Source organism: Nycticebus coucang, chromosome 19, assembly GCF_027406575.1.
Source record: "Nycticebus coucang isolate mNycCou1 chromosome 19, mNycCou1.pri, whole genome shotgun sequence".
NCBI lineage: Eukaryota > Metazoa > Chordata > Mammalia > Primates > Lorisidae > Nycticebus > Nycticebus coucang.
In genome coordinates, this window is record NC_069798.1 from 58,759,088 (window position 1) to 58,786,158 (window position 27,071).

Here is a 27,071-nt window from a genome sequence, read left to right on the forward strand (position 1 = left end):
CCTTATCTCTCAAAGCCTGCAAACACTTAACACTCAGCTTCTGATTCTCACTGGGAAGCCAAGGATTACATGAAACTTCTACGTGGGTGTGGGGACAACTTGCGGTACACCGTGGCTGCCAGGTGCACAGCCAGTCCTGTCGCCTCTCCAGGAGCCGCACAAGTCCTGAGCCTGGGTGGGGATGGAGCACAAAGAGGAGAGGGCAGCTGTCGGGGCCCATCCCTTCTGAGCAAATAACTAGCACCTGGGAGCGCCCTGTCCCAGGCCTGTCCCTGCTCAGGGTCTGAGCTAATTACAGCTCCCTTGTGGGGAGAGTCACCCTGTGTCAGTTTAACTGACAGCCCAGATAAGAGGTACTGGGCAAAGTCCCACAGGTTGCACAATAAACCACTCTGCCAACTGAGGGAACTGACGAGCCTTTTCCAACCTCTATGGTCAAAACGAATTTCCTTTATGGCTGTCTTTTCTGCCATCTCCCCTCTGTCTCCTATTTTTAGTTTGCAGGTTGATCTTAATTAGGTTGGGGGGTTGGAGGGTGGTGGGTGAGTTTCCCTTGGACTCCTTCAGGCGTCGGCCTGGTATCTGGTATCTGGCCTATGGCTTCCTTTAGTGGTTCAAACATGCCTGTGACTGTTGTCCACTGTTGACCAGGGTTGGCATCCAAAGGCCAAGGCTGCTGATGAGTGTTGAGCGTGGCCACATGGCAGTGAATTTAGTGCTGCAGCACGTTCAGCGGATTCATGATGCCTTCTGCTCACTAAAGAAGGAATATTCTCTCTGACAGCTGGGTCCTTAAACCCACACCCAACAACTTGCCAGTTGGGTCCACCCTGCCATGAAGCTCTCCCTGTAGAAGACCAATTAGGTTTCCTCCCTGGTGAACGCCCTGCACCCCTCGCTCCAACCCCACCTGCATGTTCCTTTGTTGCAATTGCTGTTCATTTATTCCGTTTCCACCATAGTTGTCTGCCTGAGCAGCAGGTATAAGACCTCTCTTGAGCACTGGAGATCTACTAAGTGTTCTAACTGATCACAAGCAAGTTCTGCTGTACCCTTGTGGGTGACATAGGAGCCCCTGGGGCTTCTGCCTCACCCACAGAGGAGCTGTAGATCTCAAGACAGCATCAGGATTTAACAGGGCAGCTGGCAATGATCTTTTTAACTTCTGAGGTAGGTTAAGCCCAAGTTGTAGGTGCATTGCTAGACTTCAGGTCAAGCAGAAGGAAAAAGCACAGGACAGGCAGACCACAGATGACCAGGAGAGAGGGGACAGTGAGGCAGGGTGGGAGAGGCCACCTCCAGTACCATAGGGATGCTGTGCCTGATGCCATAGTCCTGGTGCATGGCCAGCCAGAGTGCAGCCCTCCCTGACCCCTTCTCCTCCGGCTCTGGGCTTGCAGGCACTGAGTGGGTGGGATCAGCCTGGTGGCTCCTGGCTCTCTGCTCCTTCAGGCTCAGCAGTGAGGGCAGATGCAGCCCCTGGCTGGGCTCTCTCACAGGGCAAGGAGGGCCCCTGGAGCTGGAGTCCCTCGGGGTGGGGTCGGGGGGTTGCTGCTTTGTCTCAGATGTCACAGGGAGGCTCCATGAAGCAGCCGGTTCTTAACAAAACAGGATTTGACAGGTTCAGAGGCATGTTCAAGGATATTAAAACTCCACCCTGAATAAAGGCTGTGAGGACAACATGATGCTTTGAAATAAACCTCTGTGGCGTGTGCGCACATGTGAACGTGCACTGAGCTCATCCTCCCGGCATGGAGGAGTCCGAATTCATCCCACACCCAAACCCCTCCTGGGGGCCGCAGGGGAGCTCACCAGTGTCCCTGACTGCCGGTTCCAGGTCTCTCGTCCCAGCCCTTCTCCCTGTGTCTGCACCCCCCTACCTGGGCTTCCTGCTCTGTGCTGAGACCTCCCTGAGGGGAGCTCATCTTCCTGTCCGGCACAGGGAAACAGATTCCGGTCTTGCTGATGGTTTACTATCGCTGAATTTAAGCAGACCTGGGCAGGGATGAAGGTCCCTGGCCTGCCCTTCCGGTTCTCCCAACTATCATTCCCATGTCTCTCCCTGCCTCCCTCTCCTCTGCCACCACCAGTTGCTTACTAATAATTTGAAATTGCCTTTTGCAACTGAGACAGTAAGTTTCACAGTTTACCTCCTGTGCATGATTCTAAGAATTCAAGTTTTTTAAAAAAAATCAGGAGAGTGAGTGAATGTTGATAACAGCAGAGTTTGCCCGTAACCTGTGGTCAGATTCCTAGAAACCTGCTCTTCACCCTGGACCCTGCGAGGAACCACACTTCTCCACTCCTCTGTCATCCGGGCACCCTCTAGCCCCATGGCCGTGTCTCTTCCATTCCATGTCTGGGTATCCTGGAAGGCACGATGGTCCACCTGCTGCTGCCTTCCCAGGCCCACAGGGGAAGTCACAGGCTCTTTTCACCTGCAGCGGGCACAGAGATGAACATCTGCTGAGTAAGAAGATCCTCTGGGGTGCGGGGAGGAGGCAAGGCAGCTCCTCTCTGCGAATTAGCTTGGCTTAATGAGGAGGTGCTGACGGACCGATGCGGGGACCCAGCGCCTCTCCTGGTGTTCCAATGCAGGCCGTGTGACGCCGTCTGCACCTAGGATGAAAGGTTGGAAGGATGTTGTCACAGATAGGAATGTTACACCGTGTGTGTAAGGGCCAGTGTGTGCAGTATTCGGGGAAGAAGGAGCAGTGGGTTATTGGCAGAGGGCAGCCAGGGTCGCTATCTCAGAAGACTTTGGCCAGTGATCAGAGAGGGGAGGAGAGGCAAGGGACAAGGACCTCTGAGCAGAGTAGAGGACTGAGAACCAGAGGAGAACAAGAAACCTTGGCACTTTGACCAGAGCCTGGCTCAGGAAAGCTCCTTTGGATTCCTCAGCATTCCATCTGTGTTAGGGAAGACCTGATTTTCTAAAATAGAAGTTAGAGAAAGACCCTATTGCTTAAAAACGCTCACCCTCTGCGTTGGGGCACCCCCAGGCCCACTCCAGTAGGAGGGGAAGGAGAGATGATCTCCCCATGGCCCTCAGGGGAGGTGCGGTGGGAGCCCTGAGAGGATGAACACCTCCCACTGGGTTGTCACTCCAGCTGGTGTCGGCTGGGAGGTATGTTTCTAAGTAGAGCAGCACAGTAAAAAGAGAGAGACACTTGCAGGAATTGTCCTGTTCCTGAGAAAAATGTCCTTGGCCTTTGGCCTCTGAGTTGCTGTTCTGCTGAGACGTGGGTAGTCTGCGTGAGCACCATAGGGCTGTGCTCCCCAGGGCTATGTGATTGTGTGTGTGTATGCATGCGTAAGTGGTGGGCACAAAGAGAGTGGATTCCTGACGGGACACCCGGGCCACACCTGCTGTGAGAAGCAGCCCTGGCTTGCCAGGTGGTCCCAAGGCTTCAGCTGGCAGGCGGCCCTCTGTGCTGTGGGGTGGAGAGAGGAGGTGCGAGGCCAAGGCTCAGCTTCCAGAGTGGAGGACTCCCCGGACTTGCTGAAGCCTTCAGCTGGGGAGAAGCAGGTGGGGTGAGGGTCACCCCTTGCTTCCTAGCACCCCTGGTGCCACCTGCCGTGGGGTTTCTGGTCATTTTGTCTTCGTGCTTCTCTTCTGGGGCGCCCTCCTGCTCTGCCTGTTTGCTGAAGCGACACCCCCCAGGCGTGATCTTCAGCTGCCCTCACCTGATCCCCCCAGTTCAGGCTCCTTCCAGCGGGGGTATCCACCGGAGGCCCAGACGCGGTGCTCACCGTGTGCGCGTTGGTGCCATCCCCACAACCAGCTCGTTGATTTCCCCTCTCGTGTGTGGGATGTGAAAACAAGAGCAGGCCTTTGAGGTTTGTCCTTCTTCCCTAGCACATGCCAAAAGGGCGGGGCTTCAAAGGTCACAGCACACTGAGAACTAACAAGGCTTTGGAAGAGTCTGGGTGGGGTGGGAAGAACCCAGGGTCACCCTAAGTTGGATCTACACCCAGGCTAGGCCTCATCTCTGCAGAGCACAGGTCCATGGGTCATGTGGAGCCTGAGGACGGGGTCCCTGATTGCAAAGGTTTGCAGCCCTATTGGAGACCAGGCAGGAAACACCACAGAATGTTTGGAAATGTCAGAAGACAGCTAAGGCCACAGCTGCAGGAGCATCGCAGGTCAGGGCTGAGCTGCACGGGCCTTTCCAGGGGAGGGTTCCCGGGGGAGGTGGGAGTGGGTCAGGCCTAGAGAAGAAGGAAGGTCCAGGTAGTGGGAAGGAGGGGAAGGAATCCTAGAGTGTGTGTGTGTGTGTGAATAAACATGAATCTGGAAATGGGCTTAGCAGGGAGTGTTTGGCTCAGAAGAAAAATAATGCCTATTTGTGGAGTTTTCCATGTGCAGGCCAGCACGCTGACCTATTATCGGCTCGCCCCATCTTCACTACACCCCAACAGTCGAGTCCTATTGTGTTCACTCTGCAGATGAGAAAACCAAGGCTCTGAGACGTTTGAACCACATGGCCCGTGGGGGAAGGAAAGAGGATCCAAAGTTATATCTGTGCCCGAAGCTCCTGCTCTTACTCAGCCTCTCTCAGGACCGACCCGGTGGAAGGTGGGAATGGCCTGGTGAGTGGGAGAAAGACGGCTTCACAGAGAGGGTGCGGTGTCGATGACGGAGGCTCCCGAAGGGGGAGGGAGATGGCGGCCTTATTGCAGGAGGCCATAGAACGGTGCGGTGGGTCTCTGACCACGGGAGGCATGTGGAAAATGGGTTGGGCTTCACTTAAAGGTGCCAAAGGCAGGGGGCCTGCACAGGAGGGCCAGCCTGGGAGAGGAAAGGACAGAGCAAACAGACATCTCAGGAGATGGATGCGCTGTAACTCAGTCCCATAAAAAAGAGGGTCTGCAAGTGGTCCATGTGGGGAGCTCTGAGTTGGACAAAGTGAGGGCTCTTCACTGCAGAACATCTCCTAGATGTGAATGTGCCAACTGGACTCTGGGAAGAGGGCAACGCAATCTCCGGTGTTTCTCAGATTTATGTGACAATGAAACCCACATTCTGCCAAGGGGCTCCTGGAGGTAGTGTTCCACGGAGCACTCTTTGGGAAGCACTGTGGGGGCCCATGCCAGCTGTGTTGCTGGTGATGTGGGTGATTTGCTAGCTTGCAGACGTGAGTGCAGAGCCAAGGCTCTTATTTCACTCATTTGTTTCCTTAACCTTGCTCTGTCGCTCTCTAGCAGCCGGGGTCTCTGCCCCAGAATCTGTAGCAGGAAGGGACTTTGGGACAATGCTCAGGGTACTCACTGTGGCCTGTAGGCAGGAACGGGCCCACCTTGAAAGTGGCCCTTCTCCAGCCTTCCGGAGCACAGTGATGGGCCTACCCTGCTGGCGGATCTGGCCAGTCCTGGGAAGCTCTTCCTCCCCCAACCTGGATAGGCAGATACTGGGGTCATTCTCCCCTTGAAGAACATTCTGCCTCTGGGAAGACATCAGGGACTTCAGAACAGCCTGGGAGTCACGGCCAGATCATAGCAAAAATAACAATATGACTTACTTGCTATAGAAAAGAATTTGGAGTAAGAAGGATCTTGGATTCCATCCAGCGGGTGTTAGTTACAAAGAAACCAAAAGAATCACCTTAGAAGGTCTCACTGGTGAGGGAGTTTTGAGCCCTCAGGGACTGCCAGATGGTGACACTGGGGAGTATTCAGGCAGAAAGGTTTGTCTGTTGGCGCAGTTACTGGCTACAAGCATGTGTCCACCCTGACGTAGGAGAGGGCTCCAGCACTAGTTCGGTAAGCTGGGAGTCCAGAGAGACCAGAGCTGCTAGTGCCAAACCAGCCACCCATGGGCTGACTGACCCCAGGGCGGATCACCAGCTATGGTTTCCTTTTTTGGAAAAGACAGAGAGAGAGAGAAAGGGGGTGGGAGTAAGAAAGAGAGAGAGAGAGATAAAATCTGATCTACCTCTTAGAGGTTCAGGGTGGTTTCTGTTTTGCTTTTTGTGAAGAGCAACTAATAAAAATGATACCAAACCCTCTGAAAATAAATACAGGCTCTATGCATTTCTAGCAATAATAGTAAGTATTCTCATTGGGATTGTGGCTCAATTTACCATGATAAAATCACTGGTAAATTTCTAAAAAGTTACTCCTTTGTGCACATACCTTCTGGCAGAAAATGGTTTTCTGTTAGAGGAAAATTAAAGGATACTTGGAGTCATTCATTTGGGAGTTTATGTATTTTCTCCCCCCACCCCACCCCTGGTTGAATAGCTCTCTCTCCAGATTTCTATTTTGGTCATATTTCAGAAATGACTGGATGTCAGATTCTGTACTCCCATTTACTGAGAATGAATTTAGAAAAAAAAAATAATGAGATTAGCAGATAAGTAAACAAACATTTTAATTGAGGCTCAAACTGCAGAAGTACTTTGGGCAGGATGGAGTTACATGTTTCCATATTCTTTGTGGGTCTGCATGAAACCAAAACCCAGAAGGTTATATTAAACATAATCGCCTTGCTCCACGTGGCCTCGGGAAGAGTTTTTAATGTGGCAATTTAAAGGCCTGTGATTGTGCAAAACACAGGGCCACGAATGAGTGTTTTTCTGTTGCCTTTGTTTCTTTCAGAAAGGCAATTAGCTCTTGGGAAGAGTACCAAATTTCAGACCATCCCCCCACCCCCTAAAAGGGAAAATACCCCGATGGACCTCACTGATCCCTTAGGAAGGTGGATATGAATCCAGTCTGGAATGAGATCTTAATGCAGGTTTTATGTTGTGAGAACCTGGCTCCTGGCTCCCAAGAACGCTTCTAAGTTGAAAACTTCATTGCATTCATTTTTTTTTGGTATTTAATACATATTTCATAGACTCCCATCTTAAAAGCTTTCTGATTGATTGGCGGCAGGGAGCCAGCTCCCTTATCTAACTGGACTAAGTCCTGTTTTCTCCACAGCTGTGCGTTGCGGGTGTCCAAAGCTGTCTGGAGTAAGACCGAAAACCTCGGGGAAGGCCAGCTGGAGCGTGGGAGATGCTGCTCTGTTCTTTCCCGCCTGGTGTCCCGCCGGCTGCTAAGTAGTTGTGCCTGATCAGGGCTCGCCCAGCCCCTCATGCTCTTCTCCTTTGGATTCCCAGGTGCTACTTTAACCATAAAGCAGGTGGCCGTGTATTGGGGCCTGTGGTCTGATCTTCCTCACCCGGCTGGACACGTCTGACAGTGTCCTTTCAGCAGAGGAATGGCTCTCTAAATTGGGGTAGCTATAGATGTGGGTCCCGAGGTCCCTGAGTTCCATGGCATTGACCTCCATCTCTCTTTCCATAATCCTTACATCAAGAAGGGACCCCTTAGAGCTGCCCTGTCTGACACATAGCTACTAGGCACAGGTGGCTATTTCAATTTAAGCTAACTGGCTGGAAGTGGCTAAGGCATGTAATCCCAGCACCCTGAGAGGCCGATGCAGGTGGATTGCTTGAGCTCAGAAGTTTGAGATGAACTAGAGAGAAACCCCATCTCCACTACAAGAAAATAAAAATAAAAAATAGCCAGGTGTTATGGTGGGCGCCTGTAGTCCTAGCTACTCGGGAGGCTGAGGCAAGAGGATTGCTTGAGCCCCAAAGTTTAGGGTTCATAGGTTGCTATGAGCTATGATATCAGGGCATTTTACCCAGGGTGACAGAGTAAGACTCTGTCTCAAAAAAAAAAAAAAGAAAAGAAAGAAAAAGTTAAACTAAATTTAATTAAACAATATCTAAAATTTTGTTTCTAACATAGAAACAAAATAGAACATTCTCTCACTGTGGAAAGTTTTACTGGACTGTGTTGCTTCAGAGGTAATCCAGCTAATGCCTTGATTTTTCCAGAATTTTAAGAAACAGAAACCCATAAAGGAAGGTTAAATGACTTTTCCAAGTATATCCAGGAACTTAATAAGAATATGTTTCTTGGCCATTTTGGAATTGGGGGAGGGGTGTTCTTTATTTCAATCTTGATTTTTCAAATAAATTTTCCATTTCGAATATACATTTGATTTTTACAAGTCAAATAATATAAATATGATCATGGTCTTGAAGTATTAAGACACTACATACTCTTTGGAGAGGCTCGTCATGGTGTATTCAATACTGTTTAAATTCTTTTCTTTTTGTAGTGTGGCCTGTGGAAATATGTAACAATGAAAAAGTCAGGAGTCGTGTTTGGGGACCCAGAAACATTGCTATATTTATTCCCTATGGGGGAGTGTGCTAGTACTGTCACGCTTCTAAAGACACCTGGAAAATTAGGGTATGTTATAAGAGAAGATCGATGGGTTAGCTGTGCCCTCAAGTCATAGGAACCATCGTTTTAACATCCACAGTCAGTCAACATTACTGCTTACATGCAAGGTGACAGGACGCCAGGACAGGCTCACCACGACATGTGTGTCCTGAACGTACTTCATTGCTTAGCCTCACTTAGAGCCACAACAGGCAATAAATGTCTCCCTCACACCACTGTGTCCAGGATTTCTGCGGTGCCTTCTGCAATATCGCAGCGGGGGCCAGAGGTCATGGTTGGTGGAAAGGCTGAAAACTTGCTCAACTGCAGAAATCAAACACAAAGATCCAGAGAGCATCAAGATGGGGAATTCTGCACTTGGGGACTCTTAAAAACTGTCCTCCCATAGAAGAGGCCCAGAAACTTCCTCTGAGAGTCACCTTTCCTGCCAAACTTCCTTGTATACAATTTATCCCTATGGAACAAGATCAAAGGGAATTCTGGACAATTTTTTTGTTATTAACTGAACAAAATTGATCTGCAATTATTCTAACAGGTAACTGAACCGTGGTCTAGAGAGAAAATTAAAGAAGAATCTGGGTTCACTGTGGTCTTTATTAATTTCTTCTTTGTCATGAGTACCTCTCCTGTGTTCTCTGGGCTCCTGCCCGCCCACATGCAATTAGGAAAATTAAAAGAGAGCAGCAGGGCGTCTCTTCCTGGTGCAATGGGTTGTGTTTCTTTAACTTTGGGGCCTTGATCTTTTGGAGAAGATACCACAAAAGGCTAATACCTCCCATGGATGTGATTTCATTGAACAGACCCTGAGAATTGGGACAGCAGAAATTCTGGCCTGACTTTTGGATACATTATATGATAAGAGGTTAGGGTATCAGAATAGCCAACCAACTTGTAAGGACCCAGAAGACGAGATACCAGGTCCCGATGAAGCAGGGAGCATTGAGCAGACAACGCAGAGCCGGGAATTTCAGAGAATTAGCAAGCCCAACACGAGCACACTGCTCTCTTTTATAATTCTGTCCTGTGTAAGCAAGAACTCATCAAGTTTTCTGAGGCCTTCATGGTGGAACAGAGAGTCTACCTTCCTCCTCCCAAGGACAGCCTTCGTCCCTCTTGGGACTCAATCTGGGTATGTGCTCAGCAGGTTCCCTGAGGGGCCCTCTGGTCCACAGCACCCTGTTTCATCAGGGGCTGGTACGCTGGACTTGCTTGGAAATAATTCTTGGTCAGACCAGGTATTCTTTCTAACCCTTGATCTCTTATGGAGAGAAACTGGGGACAAGAACAACTGTAGGGCAGTCATTATCCCTGTGTGTGGTGAGGGGAAAGCTCAGAGCACTAGCTGGAGAAGCCAGGGAAAAGTTTTGAGGGGTCTGGAGTAGGGGTGAGGGCAGTGCATGGAAGATGCCCAGGGAGTAAAAGGTGAAACCAGAGTTCATTGCTGGGCTGTGGAGCTGGAGGAGGCTGAGCTTTGAAAAGAGGCATCTCTGCCTACCAAACCTCCCCTGAGGGTGATGTCTCCCTGGAGCGTGGAGCCTCTGGATCAAATGGAAGCTGACTGCGCTGGCTGGTGGTGCTGAGGCCCAATGCGCCTAGGGTGAAGGTTAGACTTGACGTGAATATACAGGGTACCACGCTGAGTTTGACTTCAAGGGCCAAATCGGTGAACTCAGGAAGGGAATCTTGATATATATGGAAAATTCAAACTTCTACTCAACTACTACTACCTACGAGGATTTGTGAAAATAAATTAACCTTTCTGAAACTCATTCCCTTTATCCATTGCAGAGGCTGAATAATGGCTCCTGCAAAGATATCTACATCCTAATCTCAGGAATTGGTAAATATGTTACCTTATCTGGTAGGATGGACTTTGCAGATGTGATTATGTTAAGGACCTCGAGGCTGAGCAGTGGCTCATGCCTGCAATTGCAGCACGTTGAGAGGCTGAGGTGGTAAGAGCCCTTGAGGCCAGGCCAGGACTTTGAGACCAGCGTGGGCAACATAGTAAAACCCCCATCGCTACAAAAATATTTTATTATTTATTTATTTTTCAGATGAATATGAGGGTACAGATAATTAAGTTAACAAAAAAAAGTTTTAAAAATTAGCCAGGTGTGGTGGGTCACACCTGTTTCCACCTCCTCAAGAGGCTGAGGTGGTAGGAGGCTTGAGCCCAGGAATTCGAGGCCACAGTGAGCTATCATCGGGCTATTGCACTCCAACATGAGCAGCCATCAAGGTCCTATCTCCAAAATAAATAAATGAATACAATTAAAAAGTTATGCATCTTGAGATTGGGACATTATCCTGGATTACCTGAGTGGGCCCAAGGAGGGAAGGAGGCAGGAACAGCAGAGTGAGAGTGAGAGAGGGGATTTGATAACAAACACAGAGGGTGGAGTGACGTAGGAAGGTAACAAAACAGAGAATGAAGGAAGCCCCTGAAAGCTGGAAAGGCAAGGAAACAATTCCCTCATAGAGCCTCCAGGAGGGACATATGTATCTGTCAACAGCTTGATTTTAGACCAAATTAAAAATAAAGGTACCCACCTTATAAGGCTACTTAACATAGTGCCTAAAGCACTTAACATAGTGCCTGCTGTGCACCTCTGAGCCAGGGTGGATGCTACCTGACTCAGAGCCCATTCACCTCAGGATACTAAAGACTACTTGGGGTGCTTGGAAGTAGATCCAGCTCTTCCAAAGAATCTATGGTAAAGCATTTTAGGATTGCTGGAATCCAAGGAGATGCATCCAAGTCCTTTGTCCCAGACGTCTCTGGGGACCCCAGGACTCCCCTTGAATAACCTATTGCATCATCAGTCCCACAGACACGTGTCTTAATTCCTGCTTCTGGTCTCTGCAAGTTCTTGGTGGCCCTTGTTGGACTGCATGTGCACTTGAGGCACTTTCTCATGCAATGTGCCAATGAAGATGAAAAATATTACCAAGCTGTATGACTGAGAAGTGGGCAATGAGGACGGGTGGCTTCCAGGGTGTGGTGTGAGTCTGGTGACTTTATTTGATAATTTGCTGATTGTTCCTGTCTATCCCTCTCTAGGTTCCTGCCATCCTCGCTGCCTTTGTTTAGCACCTGAGAGACAAATGGACAATGGCCAGATGACGTATAAAAGTACAACTTTGATCCACTATCTGTAGCAACCAGCCCCAGAAAACCAGCCCATTATCTATAGCAACCAGCCCAGGAAACTAGTCTGTAAGAAGTCAGATCACTGTCTCTAGAAACAATCTGGGAAGCCAAATAATAGACCTGTAACAATTGGCCCCAAATGGCCAGGATTTGATTTATAACTAACCTATTCCTTGACATTTTTTTCCTTCTGATTTTGGTTTAAGACCAACCAGAGAAAGCCAAATATGTACCTCTAATTAATCACATAGGATGTCCTGCGTCTAGTTAGCACATCTCCCCACACGTTTCCCCTGCCAAAAACCTCCGGTCAGGGCAAACCCAATGCTTCTCTTTTGCCATTATAAATCTCTCCCACTCCTCTGCCTGCCAGGGATAGTGGGTGGCTGACTCCCTTGCTATACATAGCAATCTCTGAATAAATAGCCTTTGCTTTTCTCACTTGGTTGGTCTTTGTTTCCACACACCATACAACTAGCGAATGTGCATTTGGAGGTAAGAACAGGTTCTACACTCTTGGACCTGGACAAATGTAGTGTCATGTGATGGGATGAGACTGACAACAATTGTGATTCATGAAGCCCAAGACACCTCTTAGCTCCTGTCTTTATGGAATGACCCATTTGTGAAGTGTCTTCCCTAGGGGCAGGAGATGTGATGACGTAGTGACTCGGTTCTATTTGAACTGGAATTAGTTATAGAACATAAAGGAAGTAATTAGTAAAGGCAAATGGGAAAAGTTCAAAATTGGAATTTTGTTTTTAAGTAACACTTGAGGGAGAACAATTTCCCAATATGAGAAGACAACATATTTCCCTATTCCCCAGCTCACAGATCTCATTTTAAAGAAAACAATGAGAAGGTAAGTTTAAGTGGTGTCATAGGGAATGTTAGAAGCTAATGTTACTAATCTAAAAATTATCAGTACAAGAAAATGTACAGGTGGTTATGGGGCAGAGATATTGCAGGAACTCTCTGTAGACATCTCAAGGTCCACATGGGATGCCCTTTGCAGTGCCATTGTCAAGATCATAACTAAGTTTATTGCGAGGCATTCTCATGATGAGTACCTGGCACCAAGGACCACAGTTGATTATTATCTTGGCAGGTTATGTATCATTCTCTCTCTCCCTTGCTCACTCTCTGTAAATAAAAATGACAAGGTTTGATAGTGGTTAAGAAATTTGTTGACATGTGGGTAATTAAAAAAATTTGCTTCTTTGGATCAGTTTCTTAATTTGAATCTTCATGTTGTCCTTGGAGTTATGGTGGGTTTATTATTTTTTGTAGCTGCACAGCTTTTAATGGTTTGGCATAATAAATAATGTTATTTTGCACTTTATGTGGCATCACGGACCCCTTCGTGCTTACCATTTTGACCTCTCTTACCTCACCATCCCATGATGCTGGTAGAATATGATAGGACAAACACCACATTGAAATGAGAAAGCAAAGATTCAAAAAGGCCAAATGCTTTGCCCAAAGTCATTCTTAGCAAGCCCAGATCCAGAACCTGATCATCTGATGTCAGGAATTCGCAGACTGCCAGCAGGACCCGCCATACTTACTCTGGACACAATTCCGATCTCGTTTTTCCTTTGAACTGACAACAAAAGTTTCAAAAGTAAGAATTCTTTGGGGTAAGCTTGCAAAAGGAGAGTGGAGGGGGTTGGAGAGGAAGATGTCTTCCTGCCTTAACAAGAATGAGGTGGGGATGTGGGGACATGCAGCAGAAGGCAGCTGTGGGCACGCTGCTTGCATGCGAGCTGTAACAGTCTGCATACTGAGCCTAACACGGTGGTGGCCAACATGGCTGTCACCAGCCACTTGTGGCTCTCAAGCACCTGAACGTGGCTGGTTCAGAGATGTGCTACAACTGTCAATTCCACAGTGAATTCAGACTTAGCTGAAAAAAGAATGTGGTGCCTGTGGCTCAGTGAGTAGGGTGCCGGCCCCATATACCGAGGGTGGCAGGTTCAAACCCAGCCCCAGCCAAACTGCAACCAAAAAATAGCTGGGCGTTGTGGCGGGCGCTTGTAGTCCCAGCTGCTCGGGAGGCTGAGGCAGGAGAATCGCGTAAGCCCAGGAGTTGGAGGTTGCTGTGAGTCCTGTGACGTCATGGCACTCTACCGAGGGCGGTAAAGTGAGACTCTGTCTCTTAAAAAAAAAAGAAAGAAAGAAAAGAAAAAAGAATGTGAACTAGCTCAGTCATTTTTACATTTATTATATGTTGACATGATAGGTTAGGTTAAATAAAATATTAAAATTAATTTCATGGAGTTACTTTAACATTTGTAAATGACTACTGGAAAATTTAAAAGTACATTTGCAGCTCACATTTACAGCTCACGCTTCATTTCTGTTGGACGGTGCTGGCCCAGAGGTTTCCCCTTTGGATGCAAAAGTCACTTGGCAGGTGAGAGCCAGTGAGGCCAGGAGTCCAGCTATGGTTCAAAGAGGACCAAAACTCTTGCAGGAGAGGATGGAAGGAAAAGAGGCTGGTCCATCTCACCCCTGGGAACGGAGCCTCATTATGCAAGGACATTAAAGAAGCAGCAAGAGGTCCATGTGGCAATTCCAGTGGAAACATTTTCACTTCTGAAATCTGAACTCCATCCACCCAAGGCAAAATGGATTATTGCTTCCTGGAAATCGAACCAGGAGACTTGAAAGTGTTTCATGTTAATAACAGAAAAACCCAAGAAGGAGAAAAATAATTATATTTTAAAAGCTTTCAGAACAAATGTTTGCTTGTGAGAAATAGCTTTCCTATAAATATTTTATTCCTTTTCTTTTTTTTCTTTTGTTCTCCAGCTGAGCGGTTCCACATGGATACAGAAGATGATGTTCCCCTTGGGAGAGGGGATCAAAGCCACCCTGGGTCTACTTGCTGAAGTTTACTCACAAATCTCTGTGGCTTCAACTTCTACCCGCCTGCAGGGCTCTGAGATAGAGTGGGCTCAAAACTGTGGAAAAACAGACAAATAATGGGAAAAAATCCATTGCTAGCAGTTGTTCCAAGGCTTGGCTAGAGAGAAAAAAAGTGTTTATGGTTACCCGTGAGAAGCTGGATGGGATGTTAATAAATCCTGCAGCCTAGAGCCCAGCCCACACCTGTCGTCCTCTTGGAGCTCAACATACATTTGTCAAATAACTGGACCCATTATTCAACCTGCAACAGGTGTATTGAGTGTGAACTGATACGCCCCAGGCATTCAACCTGAGGAAACCACGATACCAGTGATAGAAGCTAAGGAAGGATCTCGTTTGGGGAGTGGATTATAGATTTGATTTGGCCCATGGCTGGCCTTAATGGAGATGTAGAAAATAGTCATGTGTCTGTGGACAGCAGGTGGCTGAAAAGAGAAGACTCAAGCTAATCTTGGATGATCATTTGCATCAAGCCCATTTTTACCTAGGGAACCACAATTGTTTCTGGTGTAATCCTTCTAAGGAGATGTTGTTGTAGGGCCTGAGTCCAAATGGAGGCGCTAGGAGGTATTGGGCTGAGACTGTGGCTAAAAAATCCAGCTTCAAGGTGCAAAGCCTACACAAATACATTTTGTGTCTGCATTTGGTGGCCTGAATGCAGCAAGGGAACATGGGTCTTGTGTCACCGCTGGGAGATAATCCTCCCCCGAACTGTCATGTTTCTGTAAATGTTGCAAGCTAGGCACTGATAGCTCTTTGTTCCAGACTATCTCCAGAACAAAGGGCAGACATGCTTACTGCCTAATATAAAATATTCAAGTTCCCTAAATTCAAATTTGCTCTACTATATTACAACCTACTGTGCTTGCAGGTATCACCTGCCCCTCTCCACATTGCCCTGTGGGAATTGGGGTTTGGGGACCCCACTTAAAAATGCTGATAATTCTGGCAAGTACAAATAATGTGAGTAATAAACTGTCCTTTGACCCAGGAGTCTCATGCTTTCAACCAGGATCCATAAAAGTGTGGCAGCCTGACTTGCTGGCTTGCATGTAGGAAGATTCAGGCCCCTGAGAGTTTTTGAGAGTCATCCTCTGAGATCCTTATCCTGGGGTAAACTGAGGAGAGTAGGAGACCCCGAAAGGAGCCTGTAATTAAAGTCAAGTCAGAGAGAGTTCTGCTATAGTAGGAAGAGAAGAGAAGAGGGCAGGCCTGATTGTGTTGGGGGTATGCCTTTCCTTATGGATGTGGGCTCAGATGGCATGTGATTAAGAATAGAGACAGAGGAACTAATCAGTTAGGGTAAGGTGGGCAATGAGCTGTATTTTTTTTTTTTAATGCAAAGGAACAAAGAGGCATTTTTGACATATTTGTATTTGCAACAAAAAGAATGCAAATAGGCACAGAAAGGGCAATGCTTACAGATGATACAAGAAGGGAGAAACCTCTTTCTTTTGCCTTTATTCAGAAAATTATAAAGTGCAAAAAAATAAAAAGAAGAAACTGCAGTCCACTTTTATTAGAGGACTATTAGGAGAACAGCACCGGGCTCTATTTTTGACCTTGACCTGTTTTGTAATGTTATCAAAGACTCAGGCAGAGGTGTAGAAGGCTGTCTCATCAAATTTGTGGATGACACAATTTAACTTTGGAGGGCTTGACGGTACAATAGAGCTGAGAACCAAGACTGTGAATATTCTTATGACTTGATATGCAGGGCAGAGACCAAGAAAAAGAAATTTTACAGAAATGTCAAGACATGGGTTTGTGTTAAAAGAAAGCAATTGCACATGTTTTTGCATGCTTCTTAGTAGTTCATGGGGAAAATGAGCGGAGGTCAATGTTGGTCTCAATTTAAAGACAGCAACACGGAGCACTGGCTGAAACATGACTGTGGCTCGGATCTGTATGGGCAGAGGTGTGGCTTCCAAGTCAGGAAGGGAGTAGTACCAAAGCAGGTGGGACAGGACAGTTGCTGACCAGGGACTAATATTCCAGTTTGGTGTAATTTTCAAAGGACATGTTGAAAAAGGAAGTACACCGAATGGGACAACTAGCATGGTGAAGGCTTATGAATGATGGCTGGGACTTTCCAGCTTGAAGGAGAAAAGCCCACTGGAAGACATTTACCATCTTTGCATTTGAGGATCTGATGTCCTGAAGGGGAAGATTGCTTCCTCTTGTTGTTCTGGCAGCTTCAGATGTCTGTTAACCTCCTGTCAAAGATGGTGGCATCACAGGACAGAAGGAGGCTGGGTTCCCGAGTCAATTCTTAGAAGAGAGGTGCTCAGAAAGAGTCACCCAACCTGCACCAGATTCTGGCACAAGCATGAATCTTTTTGCTAAGGTACTTATATTTGAAGGTTTATTTGTTATTGCAGCCTAGGTTAGCTTACTTTAACTAATTCATCTCTCTTAGCTTCATTCACTACATCAACACACTGGGGGAATAATAAGATCTTTCATGGGATTTTTGTGAAATTTAAATAAGATAATGGGCTCGGCGTCTATGGCTCAAGCGGCTAAGGCGCCAGCCACATACACCTGAGCTGGCGGGTTCGAATCTAGCCCAGGCCACCAAATGACAATGATGGCTGCAACCAAAAAATAGCCGGGCATTGTGGCAGGCACCTGTAGTCCCAGCTATTTGGCTGAGGCAGGAGAATCGCTTGAGCCCAGGAGTTGGAGGTTGCTATGAGCTGTGATACCACAGCACTCTACCCAGGGTGACGATTTGAGGCTCTGTCTCAAAAAATAAAAAATTTAAAAAAAATAATAAGATAATGACACCACAACCATAGTTGTAAGATGTTTGCCTCCTACTATCTGGCCTTCCCTTTCCTTTCTTTTTCACTGGCTTCATTTTGAAAGTTCCATGTCGAAGGGGTCTGTGGCTCTGTTCTCACCTGTTTTCTCTTTCCCAGGTAACCCAGCCAGGTCATTGTCTACATTCTATGTTGACTCTGATCAAAGTCCTCTTTGGGCCATATTAAGTTTGAGATACCTGCTGGTTACTCAGGTGGGGATGCTGACTCTTCAGTCAGACATGAGTTTTGTGCTCAGGAGAAGGATAAAGGATGAAGTTTCCCACTCCTGACAGTTTTCTCTTGATTCAGCTCTAACAGCCTTGCTCCTCACCAACCTCACTTTCTCGATCCTTCCATAGGATTGAGACCATTATAAATGGCACCACCCTCCACCCAGTTATTTGGGCTAAAAACCTAATAATCACCTTTGAACTCACCAGGACAGATGGACAATACCTTTCCAGGGAAGGTCCCTGGAGGGGGGTGTTGGTGGCCAAGGAGACACAGGTAGAAAAGTATGATTGGCTGATAACTTTTAAACATTGAGAAATATCATCTGGCATAAAATGTGAGGGTTGAAACATATGTATTTAAGGAGTAAAAGGCACAATGCCAAATTTCTGTGTTAAAAAAGAACTTAGTTTTGGGTGGCGCCTGTGGCTCAAGGAGTAGGGCGCTGGTCCCATATGCCGGAGGTGGTGGGTTCAAACCCAGCCCCGGCCAAAAAAAAAAAAAAAAGAACTTAGTTTTGTATTTTTCTTGCAGATGGTATTTGAGAGTCAAATAATTATGGTTCTTAGATTCCATTAGACACATTTTATAGTTTGCATACAGTTGTGTCTAGTTGTTTTCTATATGTGCTTCTCTTTCAAAAGAGAATCACTGAATTGGCTCTGGAATGGATCTGTCTGGCAAGTCCCCTGTCCCTGTAGGAGGTTGAGGGGGACCTGAGATGGAATCTTCCACTTGGTAGCATGTGTGGGGGCACACCAGGAAACAGTCACTGTAAGCCTGTTGCCTTCTCTCCTCTTTGCATAAACATGGGCAGGCATACCAGCTAACTCCATTTCATCTCTTTTAAAATGTGTACAATTCTGGGCGGCGCCTGTGGCTCAAAGGAGTAAGGCACTGGCCCCATATACCCGAGGTGGCAGGTTCAAACCTAGCCCCAGCCAAAAAACTGCAAAAATAAATAAATAAATAAAATGTGTACAATTCACATTTCATCCCTTCCCCATTTTATCTCAGACAAAGTTTAAAAAGTTAATGTTTAAAATCGATTAACTTCTTATACCTGTCTACAACAAAGGTTGGATCCAAGCATTTCAATGAATTTGAGTGGCCTTAAGCCTTTCCTTTTTTGTTTCTGGATTGCATAATTATAGCAATTATTATTATTGCCCAATTACCTATTTCCTTGGTGCTGACAGAAAGATTAATTTAAATAGAAAGCCCTGCTGAATGGTGGGGTCTGCTGCCTCCCTGACACATCTGACCTTCAGTTTCCAGTGAGTCTAGAAGGTGCTGGGGGCCTTCCAGGGAAGGGGCCTTCCCACAGGTTGGAGCCACATCTGAAAGAAGTTTGAAAGACATGTTCCATGCTCATACATGTTAAAGTTGATATCTAATGTTTTACATTTAAATGCGAATAGTTGCTGAAGAAATAATTTTCAACATATTTTGACTGGTGTGCAAAAGAAAATTGTCCCCAAACCGTCTGTGGTAAGACTTTCTTGTATGATTTAACTTATAATCCCGTCCATGAAGTAATTGATTCCTGATAAAATGCTTTGGGAATTTCCAGTTAGACTTTAACGGGAGTAAGGGCTGCTGAGAAGTTTGGGTCCCCCACCTGGCTACCTTAAACATGTCACTCAGCTTGCAGTCCTTCTTTTGTCAGGGGCCATCTCTTTGTTCAACACTTCTGTTTCAAAAGAGAACTGCAGGATGGGTTGGTTGCTGGAAGCCTTTTCCCATGAGGACAGTTGGAATTTTTATACATTCTAATAAGAAGTTTGTCTGAGGAGTTATTTTAACAATTGACATTTTAAAATAATTTGTTACATGACTTTTTAATAACACACAGTCGAATCTAAATACCACAATGAAGTGATACTCCACATTTTCTATACGAAAAGTGTAGGAATTTTCATACCTGGAAAACTTACATTTTTCCTTTTGGTCCTCCCCCAAATAATTCAACCTGCCCCCCCCCATTTTATCCTAATATGATATTCCTTACAATTGAAGTTTAAAATTAATCAAACTGTTATAATTTTCTACAGCAAAAGTCAGTCTATGAGTTTTTGAGACCATAGGCTTGACTTTTCTATTTCTGGGTCAAGTTCATTATCATGACTATTTTTTATTACTCAATTGGTTAAAATACACAGATATATTACAATTTTAACAAACATTAAATATACAATCTAAATGTTATTAGAAACACACCTCTTAATGAGTAAATGGGGCTACTTCATTCTGCCCCACAAGAAGGCCAGGTGCCCGTAAATAGAGATTACGTATTGCCAGAGAGAGCTGGTGTTCCCTGGGGAGTCTTTTCGTGTTTTTCACTGTTTGGGATGAACGCTCTGACAGGCGCTGTTCAAATAGCAACTATATGACAAGAAAGGGGTTTTGCTTTAGTGACATTCCTCAATTCTTTGAATTTCTGAGTTATATTACAAAAAAAGTCACATAAAAAAATTGGTTGGCTGTCTTGACTGAGTACTCTTTCAATTTTGTTCAAAGGAAAGCATTGGAAAACAATTTACGAAAGGATTTTCTTCCCAGTTATTAAAGTCTACTCTAGGCCCAGGATTTTAAATCATACCTTTTGGTAACCCAAGGATTTTAACACTCCAGGGCCATGCCCATGGTATGCAGGTAAATTGACTCTCCGAAGAAAGAAGAAAAGATAAAAGAACTCTGCTTGGTAACTTTTGCTCATTCTGGAGTGTGAATGCTGCTACCATGGCCAATTTCAAGCTGGCAACCTCACTTCACTGAGATGGACTTGGAAAGAGGTGCACAGGTATCTCTACTGACCATGGTGAGGCTGTCTTGAGCACACTACCTCAGCGCCTCACACTCAAGACTTAGAAAGAGCGAGCAGGTTACCTCTCCCTCCCTTCTTATAAGGGTGACAAGGCTGGGCTACACCTGTAATTCTAGCACTCTGGGGGATGGATGTGGGTGGATTGCTTAAGCTCAGGAGTTGGAGACCAACATGAGTAAGAGCAAGACCCTGTCTCTACCAAAAAAAAAAAATGGAGAAACTAGCCGGGTCTCATGGTAGTCACCTGTGATCCTAGCTACTCGGGAGGCTGAGGCAAGAGGTTGAACCCAAGATTCTGAGGTTGCTGTGAGCTACAATGACACCGCGGCACTCTACCCAACATGACAGAGTGAGACTGTCTGAAAAAAAAAAAAGAGGTAGGACAGGTGACTATGAAAGGGGAGGTGGGAGAGGAGAAGGGGTCTGATTTCAGAAGTGTTCTCAAGGAGATCAGTTTACGAAAAGTATCCAGGAGTGTTGAGAATATTGGTTCTTCTAAGCATCCTGGGGCTGGGTAACTCTTGGAAAGGCTGTGTGCCCCGGGTTCCACATGTAGCAGTTTGTAGACTACCAATTGAAAGCCTGGACCAGTTTGTAGACTACCAATTGAAAGCCCTGGAGCGAGGCACACCAGGGCTCAAATCCTCTCTCTGTAACTTACGATGTTTGAGAACTTGGGTATGTTCTGATCCTCGGTGTTCTCCTACAAAATAGGAGAAGCCATTATCCCCCTTCTAAGGTTTGAGAGCAAATGGTCATAGGCATACCGTGCTGTATCCAGCACAGTTTCAATGGATAGATTTATTATCAGAGTCCTGTCAATTGAGAGGAAGAGAAGAGACTTGGAGTGTTGAGGACAAACTAAGTGGGAAACATCGGGTCCCTTACAACTTGGGATTTATTTGTTCCCAAACAAGTGGCTGCTTCAGTTATCTAAAAAAATGTTAACTTCAAAACTGAACTTTCAGCTGTTTCCCTCCTTTTCAGACAATCTTTCATCTTAGGGAACACAGAGGATGAGATCTCCAGTCTACAAGGAAGAAACAGCAACAACAATGGCTCTCTTAGGGAGTAGAACTCAGGACCGGTAGAACAGAGCATCTTAGACCTAACCAGGAGGGTTAGTTACCGAGAAACAAAAGGCTGTCCTTCTAAGGTGGTTTCACCTGTAAGGCAAGCCCTTAGTCTGGTCCCTGAGGGATTCATTAGAGTGGGGTTTGTGGTGGTTTTACTGGCTTATTAAGAAGGCTTTTTCAAAGTCTTGTTTAATGATGATGAATGGCAGGGAAAAGTCATGTTAACACACTGTAAACAATTCCAGAGCACAACTAATATCTCACACTGTACTTTATTTTTCTTCACAATATTAACTGGAAAGACAAGGAAAGTTTAATGGGAATGTTGACTTTTTCCAACAACACAAAGTGCCATTATATTTAATAGCGGCCAAGTGGAGACTTACTTTTCCTTAACTATGTAAAGTATGCTTACCATGTATTTGTGTGTGTAGCATTGCAGGATGTCAGTATCAATCTTAAAAACAACCATGGAAGGTAAAAGTATGAAAATATTGATAACAAAAGCTTTCTATACAAAAACACTTATTGTACATTTATTTTATTGAAAACAAAAATAACCCCAGTAACTCACAACAAAAGCAAATCTGGGTTGAAAACTTAAGAAGATATAATGAACACAACCACCAAAAGAAAGTTTTCCTCAAAGAAATGTAATCTTCTATCACTCCTTCAAATGCTACGTTGGAGGAAAAAAACTTAATGAAACGAGCTATCTGGAGGGCCCACTACAGATTTTCCAAAAGGTTTAAGTGCATGGTGGGACTGAGTGTCTACACTGTAATCTTATTTATTAACAGTCCCAGGATTTTTTGATGAAGTTAGCCTTTCCATCTTCCATGAGTGTTTCAGCGCCGAGCGTGGTATGCAGAACAACCTTGTTATCGATGAGACGTTGGCTTTAAATTATTTTTCTGGGGTAGTCAAGACAAATTGGTGCAATACCATTTATATTCCATCTGGTTTTCTTTGTGCCCAAGGAGATGTATATTTCATGGTTGTCCAAGGTCATGGTTGCCAAAAACATGGAACAAAATGATTCATTGAGTAAGGCTGAGGGACTTGTATTATCACTTAACCCAATTCACTTTAAAATTGTTTCCTTTAATCTTATTTTTTTTTTACTGTATTGTGCATAATAAGCATTTAAAAACAGATGTCCCTACCAACCAGAAGATTGTCATTAAATATCCTATTGCTTAAAATTGCAAATTTATTGAATACCTGCTAGATGTATCCAGTTTGAAATGTGTACACCACTGCACTGCCAAACTGCACTGTACTTTGGGCTGTGCTGGTCTCTGAAATCTAAATGTTTTACCACAGAAGTTCAAATGTTTCTCATTTGTCACATTGACCCTCCTTAACGTATTTCACATCCTACAAGTCTGGCTATTCTGAAAACCTCCCTCACTGATCCAAACTTGAGAATGTTTTACTTACTTAAAAATTCTTCCTTCCTCCCACCCCTGCAACAAATGTCCTTTGTGCCATAATAATTAAAAAGAAAATCCCTGAAAGATCCACACTGAGTAACAATAAAGATCTGATTGGAACCCTCATAAGCCTTGACAATGTAGAATTGTATTTTTTAAAAAGTGTGTAACCACATTTGTTTGGGCTGCAAAAGACACCACAGAATAAGATCAGAATAGAATTTCAACTGACTCCCTAATTTCCTTCGAATGGTTTATATTTCAAGCCCTTCCTGTTTTTCTCTGATAGAGTAGGTGTACATTACTAACCATATGTGATAAGAAAGTATAAAAACAACCATTGCCTTAAAAGTACAATTGGAATTAGTTTAAGTTTTCATTTATAAACGATATGTTTCAGGATAAGTTTGACTATAAATGTAGACCATTTGCAATTTTGTTTGTTCAATAGATTCTTGATGTGAAATCTAGACATGTGTTGGGACTGCCCTAATTATTTACATTGAATCTTGATTATTATAACTTCTATTAATTTATAATCACTCTCTAATTTTTCCCTCTGGGCCAGAACTAAGTCTCTAGATGGTAAGTAGTAAGTATTCACTAATGAAAGAAAAGTCATATGTATCATAGAAAATTGAACTGCATTGATGATGTTGGGTTTTCGTTCGAACTAAATCAAGGTGTTTCCTTAATTCCAAATGTGGCTTTTATACAAAACTTAAGACTACAAAAATTGGCAGCCCCTGAAAATCTTCTGGGATGACTGTTTTCTGTAGAACACGGCAGGTCCTGTTTTGGTTTCTCCTTCAGAGGACTTGCACAGCAAGGGCGTGGGAGGAACGAGGGAGTTCTCAGATGCTCTTCTCCTTGGGAGTTCTCAGATGCTCTTCTCCTTGGGGCTCTTTTTAAAAAGCGGACCCCATTCTGTTTAACTCTGACCCTGCCCAACATACAGAGGCCTATGTACAGAGGACTTGCTTTTCATTCATAAAAAGGAGTTAAGATTCAGGTGTGAACCCCTTCTCAGCACAAAACAGGGATGGCTGTCTGTCGCCAGATCGCAAAATAATTTGATACAATGAAAAAAAGGCGGAAAAAATGACTAGTTGAGGTTTTTATATACATTAGTTGCTTCTAATAAGTTTTTAACAGTAAGAAAAATGCAACATTAACTACTCTTGAAGTGAGCGCAGCCACAATACTGTACAGTTCTAGAGTCAAGCGGCCAGTACATTAAAACCAGGTAACAAAACGCCACAGTCAAAGGAAACCAGCCAGAAGTTAGCCCCCGTGTAACTTTTTTATATATACATTTTCAAATACTCTGTGACTCCCATTTGAATAACAACAACAACAACAACAATAACAAAAGACAAACAAGCTTTATATTAAAAATGTCCATGTTCTTCATTGTTACTTCTAAAGCAGCTTGAAGGATCTTGCCACTTGGAGTGTACTGCAAACCGACTCCATTAAAATTATCTTGGCAGGATAGCAGCACAGGATTTGATATTCTATATTCATCACTTTGACAATGTAAACCTTTTATAAAACAATATTTGTTTAAAAATTAGAATCATTCAAAGGTCTGATCATTTGTTCCCTGAGGCCCGCCAGGGAGGTCTGGCTTCCTACCACAGGTCTCCTGCTTTTTTGGTGGAGCTAATTGCCACTGCATTTCAGGAAGGCCCTGAAGGGCAGCCATGAAGAAGGCCCCTGTGGAAGGAGGGCAGGAGGGCTCTAAGTGGGTCTGTGCTGATTTCAGGCCACATAAAGCAACTTTCTAAAGGTCAAAACCACCACAGCCAGATTTTAATCCTCTGGTCATTTCCCATCTGGATTTTCAACTGAATGAACCTCATGGGTTTAACTAAACATGCATGTAATCCTAAGTAACATGAGTTAAATGCTGAATTGCCCAGGGACAAGTAAACCTTCAAGAAACAAGGTCAAAGGGACAACAGATAGATCCATCACAATAAGCAATTCTGTTGACATGGAAATACACATAACTTGGTTAAAACAAAGCTCCTCAGTGGCCAATGAAATCCAAGGTTTCTCAGGTAGCTGAAATTCAGGGCTTATCTCACCTTCTCAGAAATGCTTTTGAAGAATCAAGAGACAAAAATCTCAAATGGAAAATGATCATATTTTTGCCCACAAATAGTGTAGAGGCCATTAACTAAATACATAACAAAACAGATGCTGAGATGCATGTAGTTCTTTTAAAGCAGCTTTCAAAATATCAACCACAGCATTAAACATTGAACATAGTACATTCCAGAGTTAATACAGATAAATGGTATATAATGTGATAATGCCACAAAGTTATGCCACAAATGTCTCAAGGCTGATTCTCTAAACTTGAAAAAAATACTTTCTACTTTATTAGCTCAAGATTTCACTTCTTTTGCTATTTGTCTATAGTTTTCCACCATTTTTTTTTTTTTTTTTGCTTTTACTTTTATTTTTTAATGCCCCAGGACATATAGATAATTACCACATTCCACACCTGGAACTCTTTTTTTTCTGCAGGTTTTTTGAATACAACCAAACTACAATGACAAGATAATGTTTTACATGTAATCTCATAGCTACAGGTCAATTAATCCATGACACCTCATTTCAACGCTTCCTTCAGGGTTTATGACCTCCCCAAAGTCATTACAGCCTTGCTGTAAGCCGCACAGGTGGCCAGCCTGCTACTTGCCAGTGCGCATGTGCGTGGCCATTTCAAAATGGCCGCGGCCATGTCGTTTCCCGCGTTTTGTTAACGCGGTGGCTTCCCAGCCTTCCCAGTGCCCCTCCGCGAGGAAAGGCACAGCGCCTCTGCCCCTTCCCTCCACAAAGATAACATGTCTTAAGAAGATCTGTGGCTTCCAGGTTCCACATGAGGACGGGCCTACCTGGAGGGCCCCGGGGAAGCAGGCCCAGGCCCGCTATTGCTCTTTCTGGGCCGTGGAATTCTGAGCTCTGTCCGCTTCCAGACATTCAGCGACCATGCTGCTCTGTTTAAAGCCCCTGGGGAAGGGCAGCGAGTGCCCAGGCCAGTTTCCAGGACCTGCGAGCTGGGACACAAGGCAGGTTCTGCAGACGTGGGTCTCTGACAGCAGGCACTTAGGGCGGCCTGATGCTCTGGGTAACTGTAGCCTTTCTGATGCCGAAGAAGTCACGGACATGCTCACTTCCTCCACTTCCCCAGGATTATTTCCTACTCAGACAGAGCCAGTATTGAGGGGAGGGGAAAGGGGAGTGTTGGCATATCCAAAATATATGATTATATACAATCAGGGCTTAAGGTACTGGATGATACTGTATAAATTGCTAAAATGCTTTCCGGCACAATTGGTAGCTTAAAAAAATACTTTTCCTATGTTTTAAGGGCATTTTTTTCCCATCTCGGTCCTTCGGCGTGGAAATCCTGGAGGGTACCGCGTCCATTTGAAATTCTCAACTTTTTTTCCTCCTCCAACTAAGTATGTACCACATGAGTTATATGCAAAGCATCTGTTCTTCAGGCCGGGAAGGAACGGACTTTCCCCCAGCACCCTCCCTTTATTAACATCACAGCCCCAGGGCAAGGAAATCCCAGTAAAATGAACACCTTCTCCTCCGCCTTCCCCTACAGTCAGGTCTTTGTCCCTGTGTTTGCTCTTCAGATGCTGAGTTAGTCCCGCCAACAACATGGAAAACAAATCTGTATTTATCCACACAGGACACCCAGGTGGAGCCAAAGTGGTGCTTGGCAATTCTTGGTAGGGCTTCCAAAGACAGGAGTTTCGATGGGACTGTCTTAAATAAATATATCTTTTTTTCTTAATAATGTAAAAAATAAATGATATTTCCCTTTGGCAGTAAATAGCTGATTCGACATTTTGTCTGAAAGCTGTTTTGTGTCTGTGTGTGTCTGTGTTGGTTTTTGTTTTGTTTTTTTAAAGAGAGCACAGCTTCATTTCATGGAACATCACTAACAATGCATATTATTTCTACTGCTTTAGTGAACCTTTTGCATATTGGTTTGTGGCAGGCCTGTTGACTTCATTTGTGGCCCAGGTAGGCACCCAGGGTGATGCAAGCTCCCACCAGGGCCAGGCTGAGCAGGGTCTTCAGAGACAGCCAGGAGAAGTCAAACAGAGGCCGCATGCTGGGGCCATACAGTTCCACAAAGGCGTCCTGCAGTGGGGTAGAGAAGAGAAGAAAAAGAAAGAGGATTAGAGGGAGGGCATAGAGTGACCCCCACAGCCTGAGAGGCTCCTGCCAGAGCAGCCTAGGCACCTTCAGAAGGGCAAGAAGCGAAAAGGAAAATGCTCTTTCGAGGGCATGATTCAAAAACCACTTCTTTCGTTCATTCAAGAAATA

The 27,071-nt window shown here is 45.1% G+C and overlaps 1 protein-coding gene and 1 long non-coding RNA gene across 3 annotated transcripts in view; one reads left to right on the forward strand and one right to left on the reverse strand.

Annotated features, from left to right (window-relative positions):
* Nucleotides 1-3,953: 3,953 nt before the first annotated feature.
* Nucleotides 3,954-11,808, forward strand: LOC128571875 (uncharacterized). 2 transcript variants are annotated; one of them, XR_008375989.1, is made up of 5 exons: nt 3,954-4,146; nt 4,450-4,593; nt 6,928-7,106; nt 8,120-10,087; nt 11,312-11,808. It is a non-coding gene; the product is annotated as an uncharacterized LOC128571875 (long non-coding RNA). The 2 variants fall into 2 exon arrangements; XR_008375990.1 differs by having other exon boundaries at nt 10,036-10,087.
* A 9,721-nt stretch (nt 11,809-21,529) lies between these two features.
* Nucleotides 21,530-27,071, reverse strand: part of BCL2 (BCL2 apoptosis regulator) — a 178,711-nt gene continuing 173,169 nt past the window's right edge. Inside the window, exon 3 of the mRNA XM_053571582.1 lies at nt 21,530-26,885. Coding sequence (XP_053427557.1) covers nt 26,751-26,885 — 135 coding nt within the window. The 3' untranslated portion in view covers nt 21,530-26,750. The remainder of the gene's footprint in view (nt 26,886-27,071) is intronic.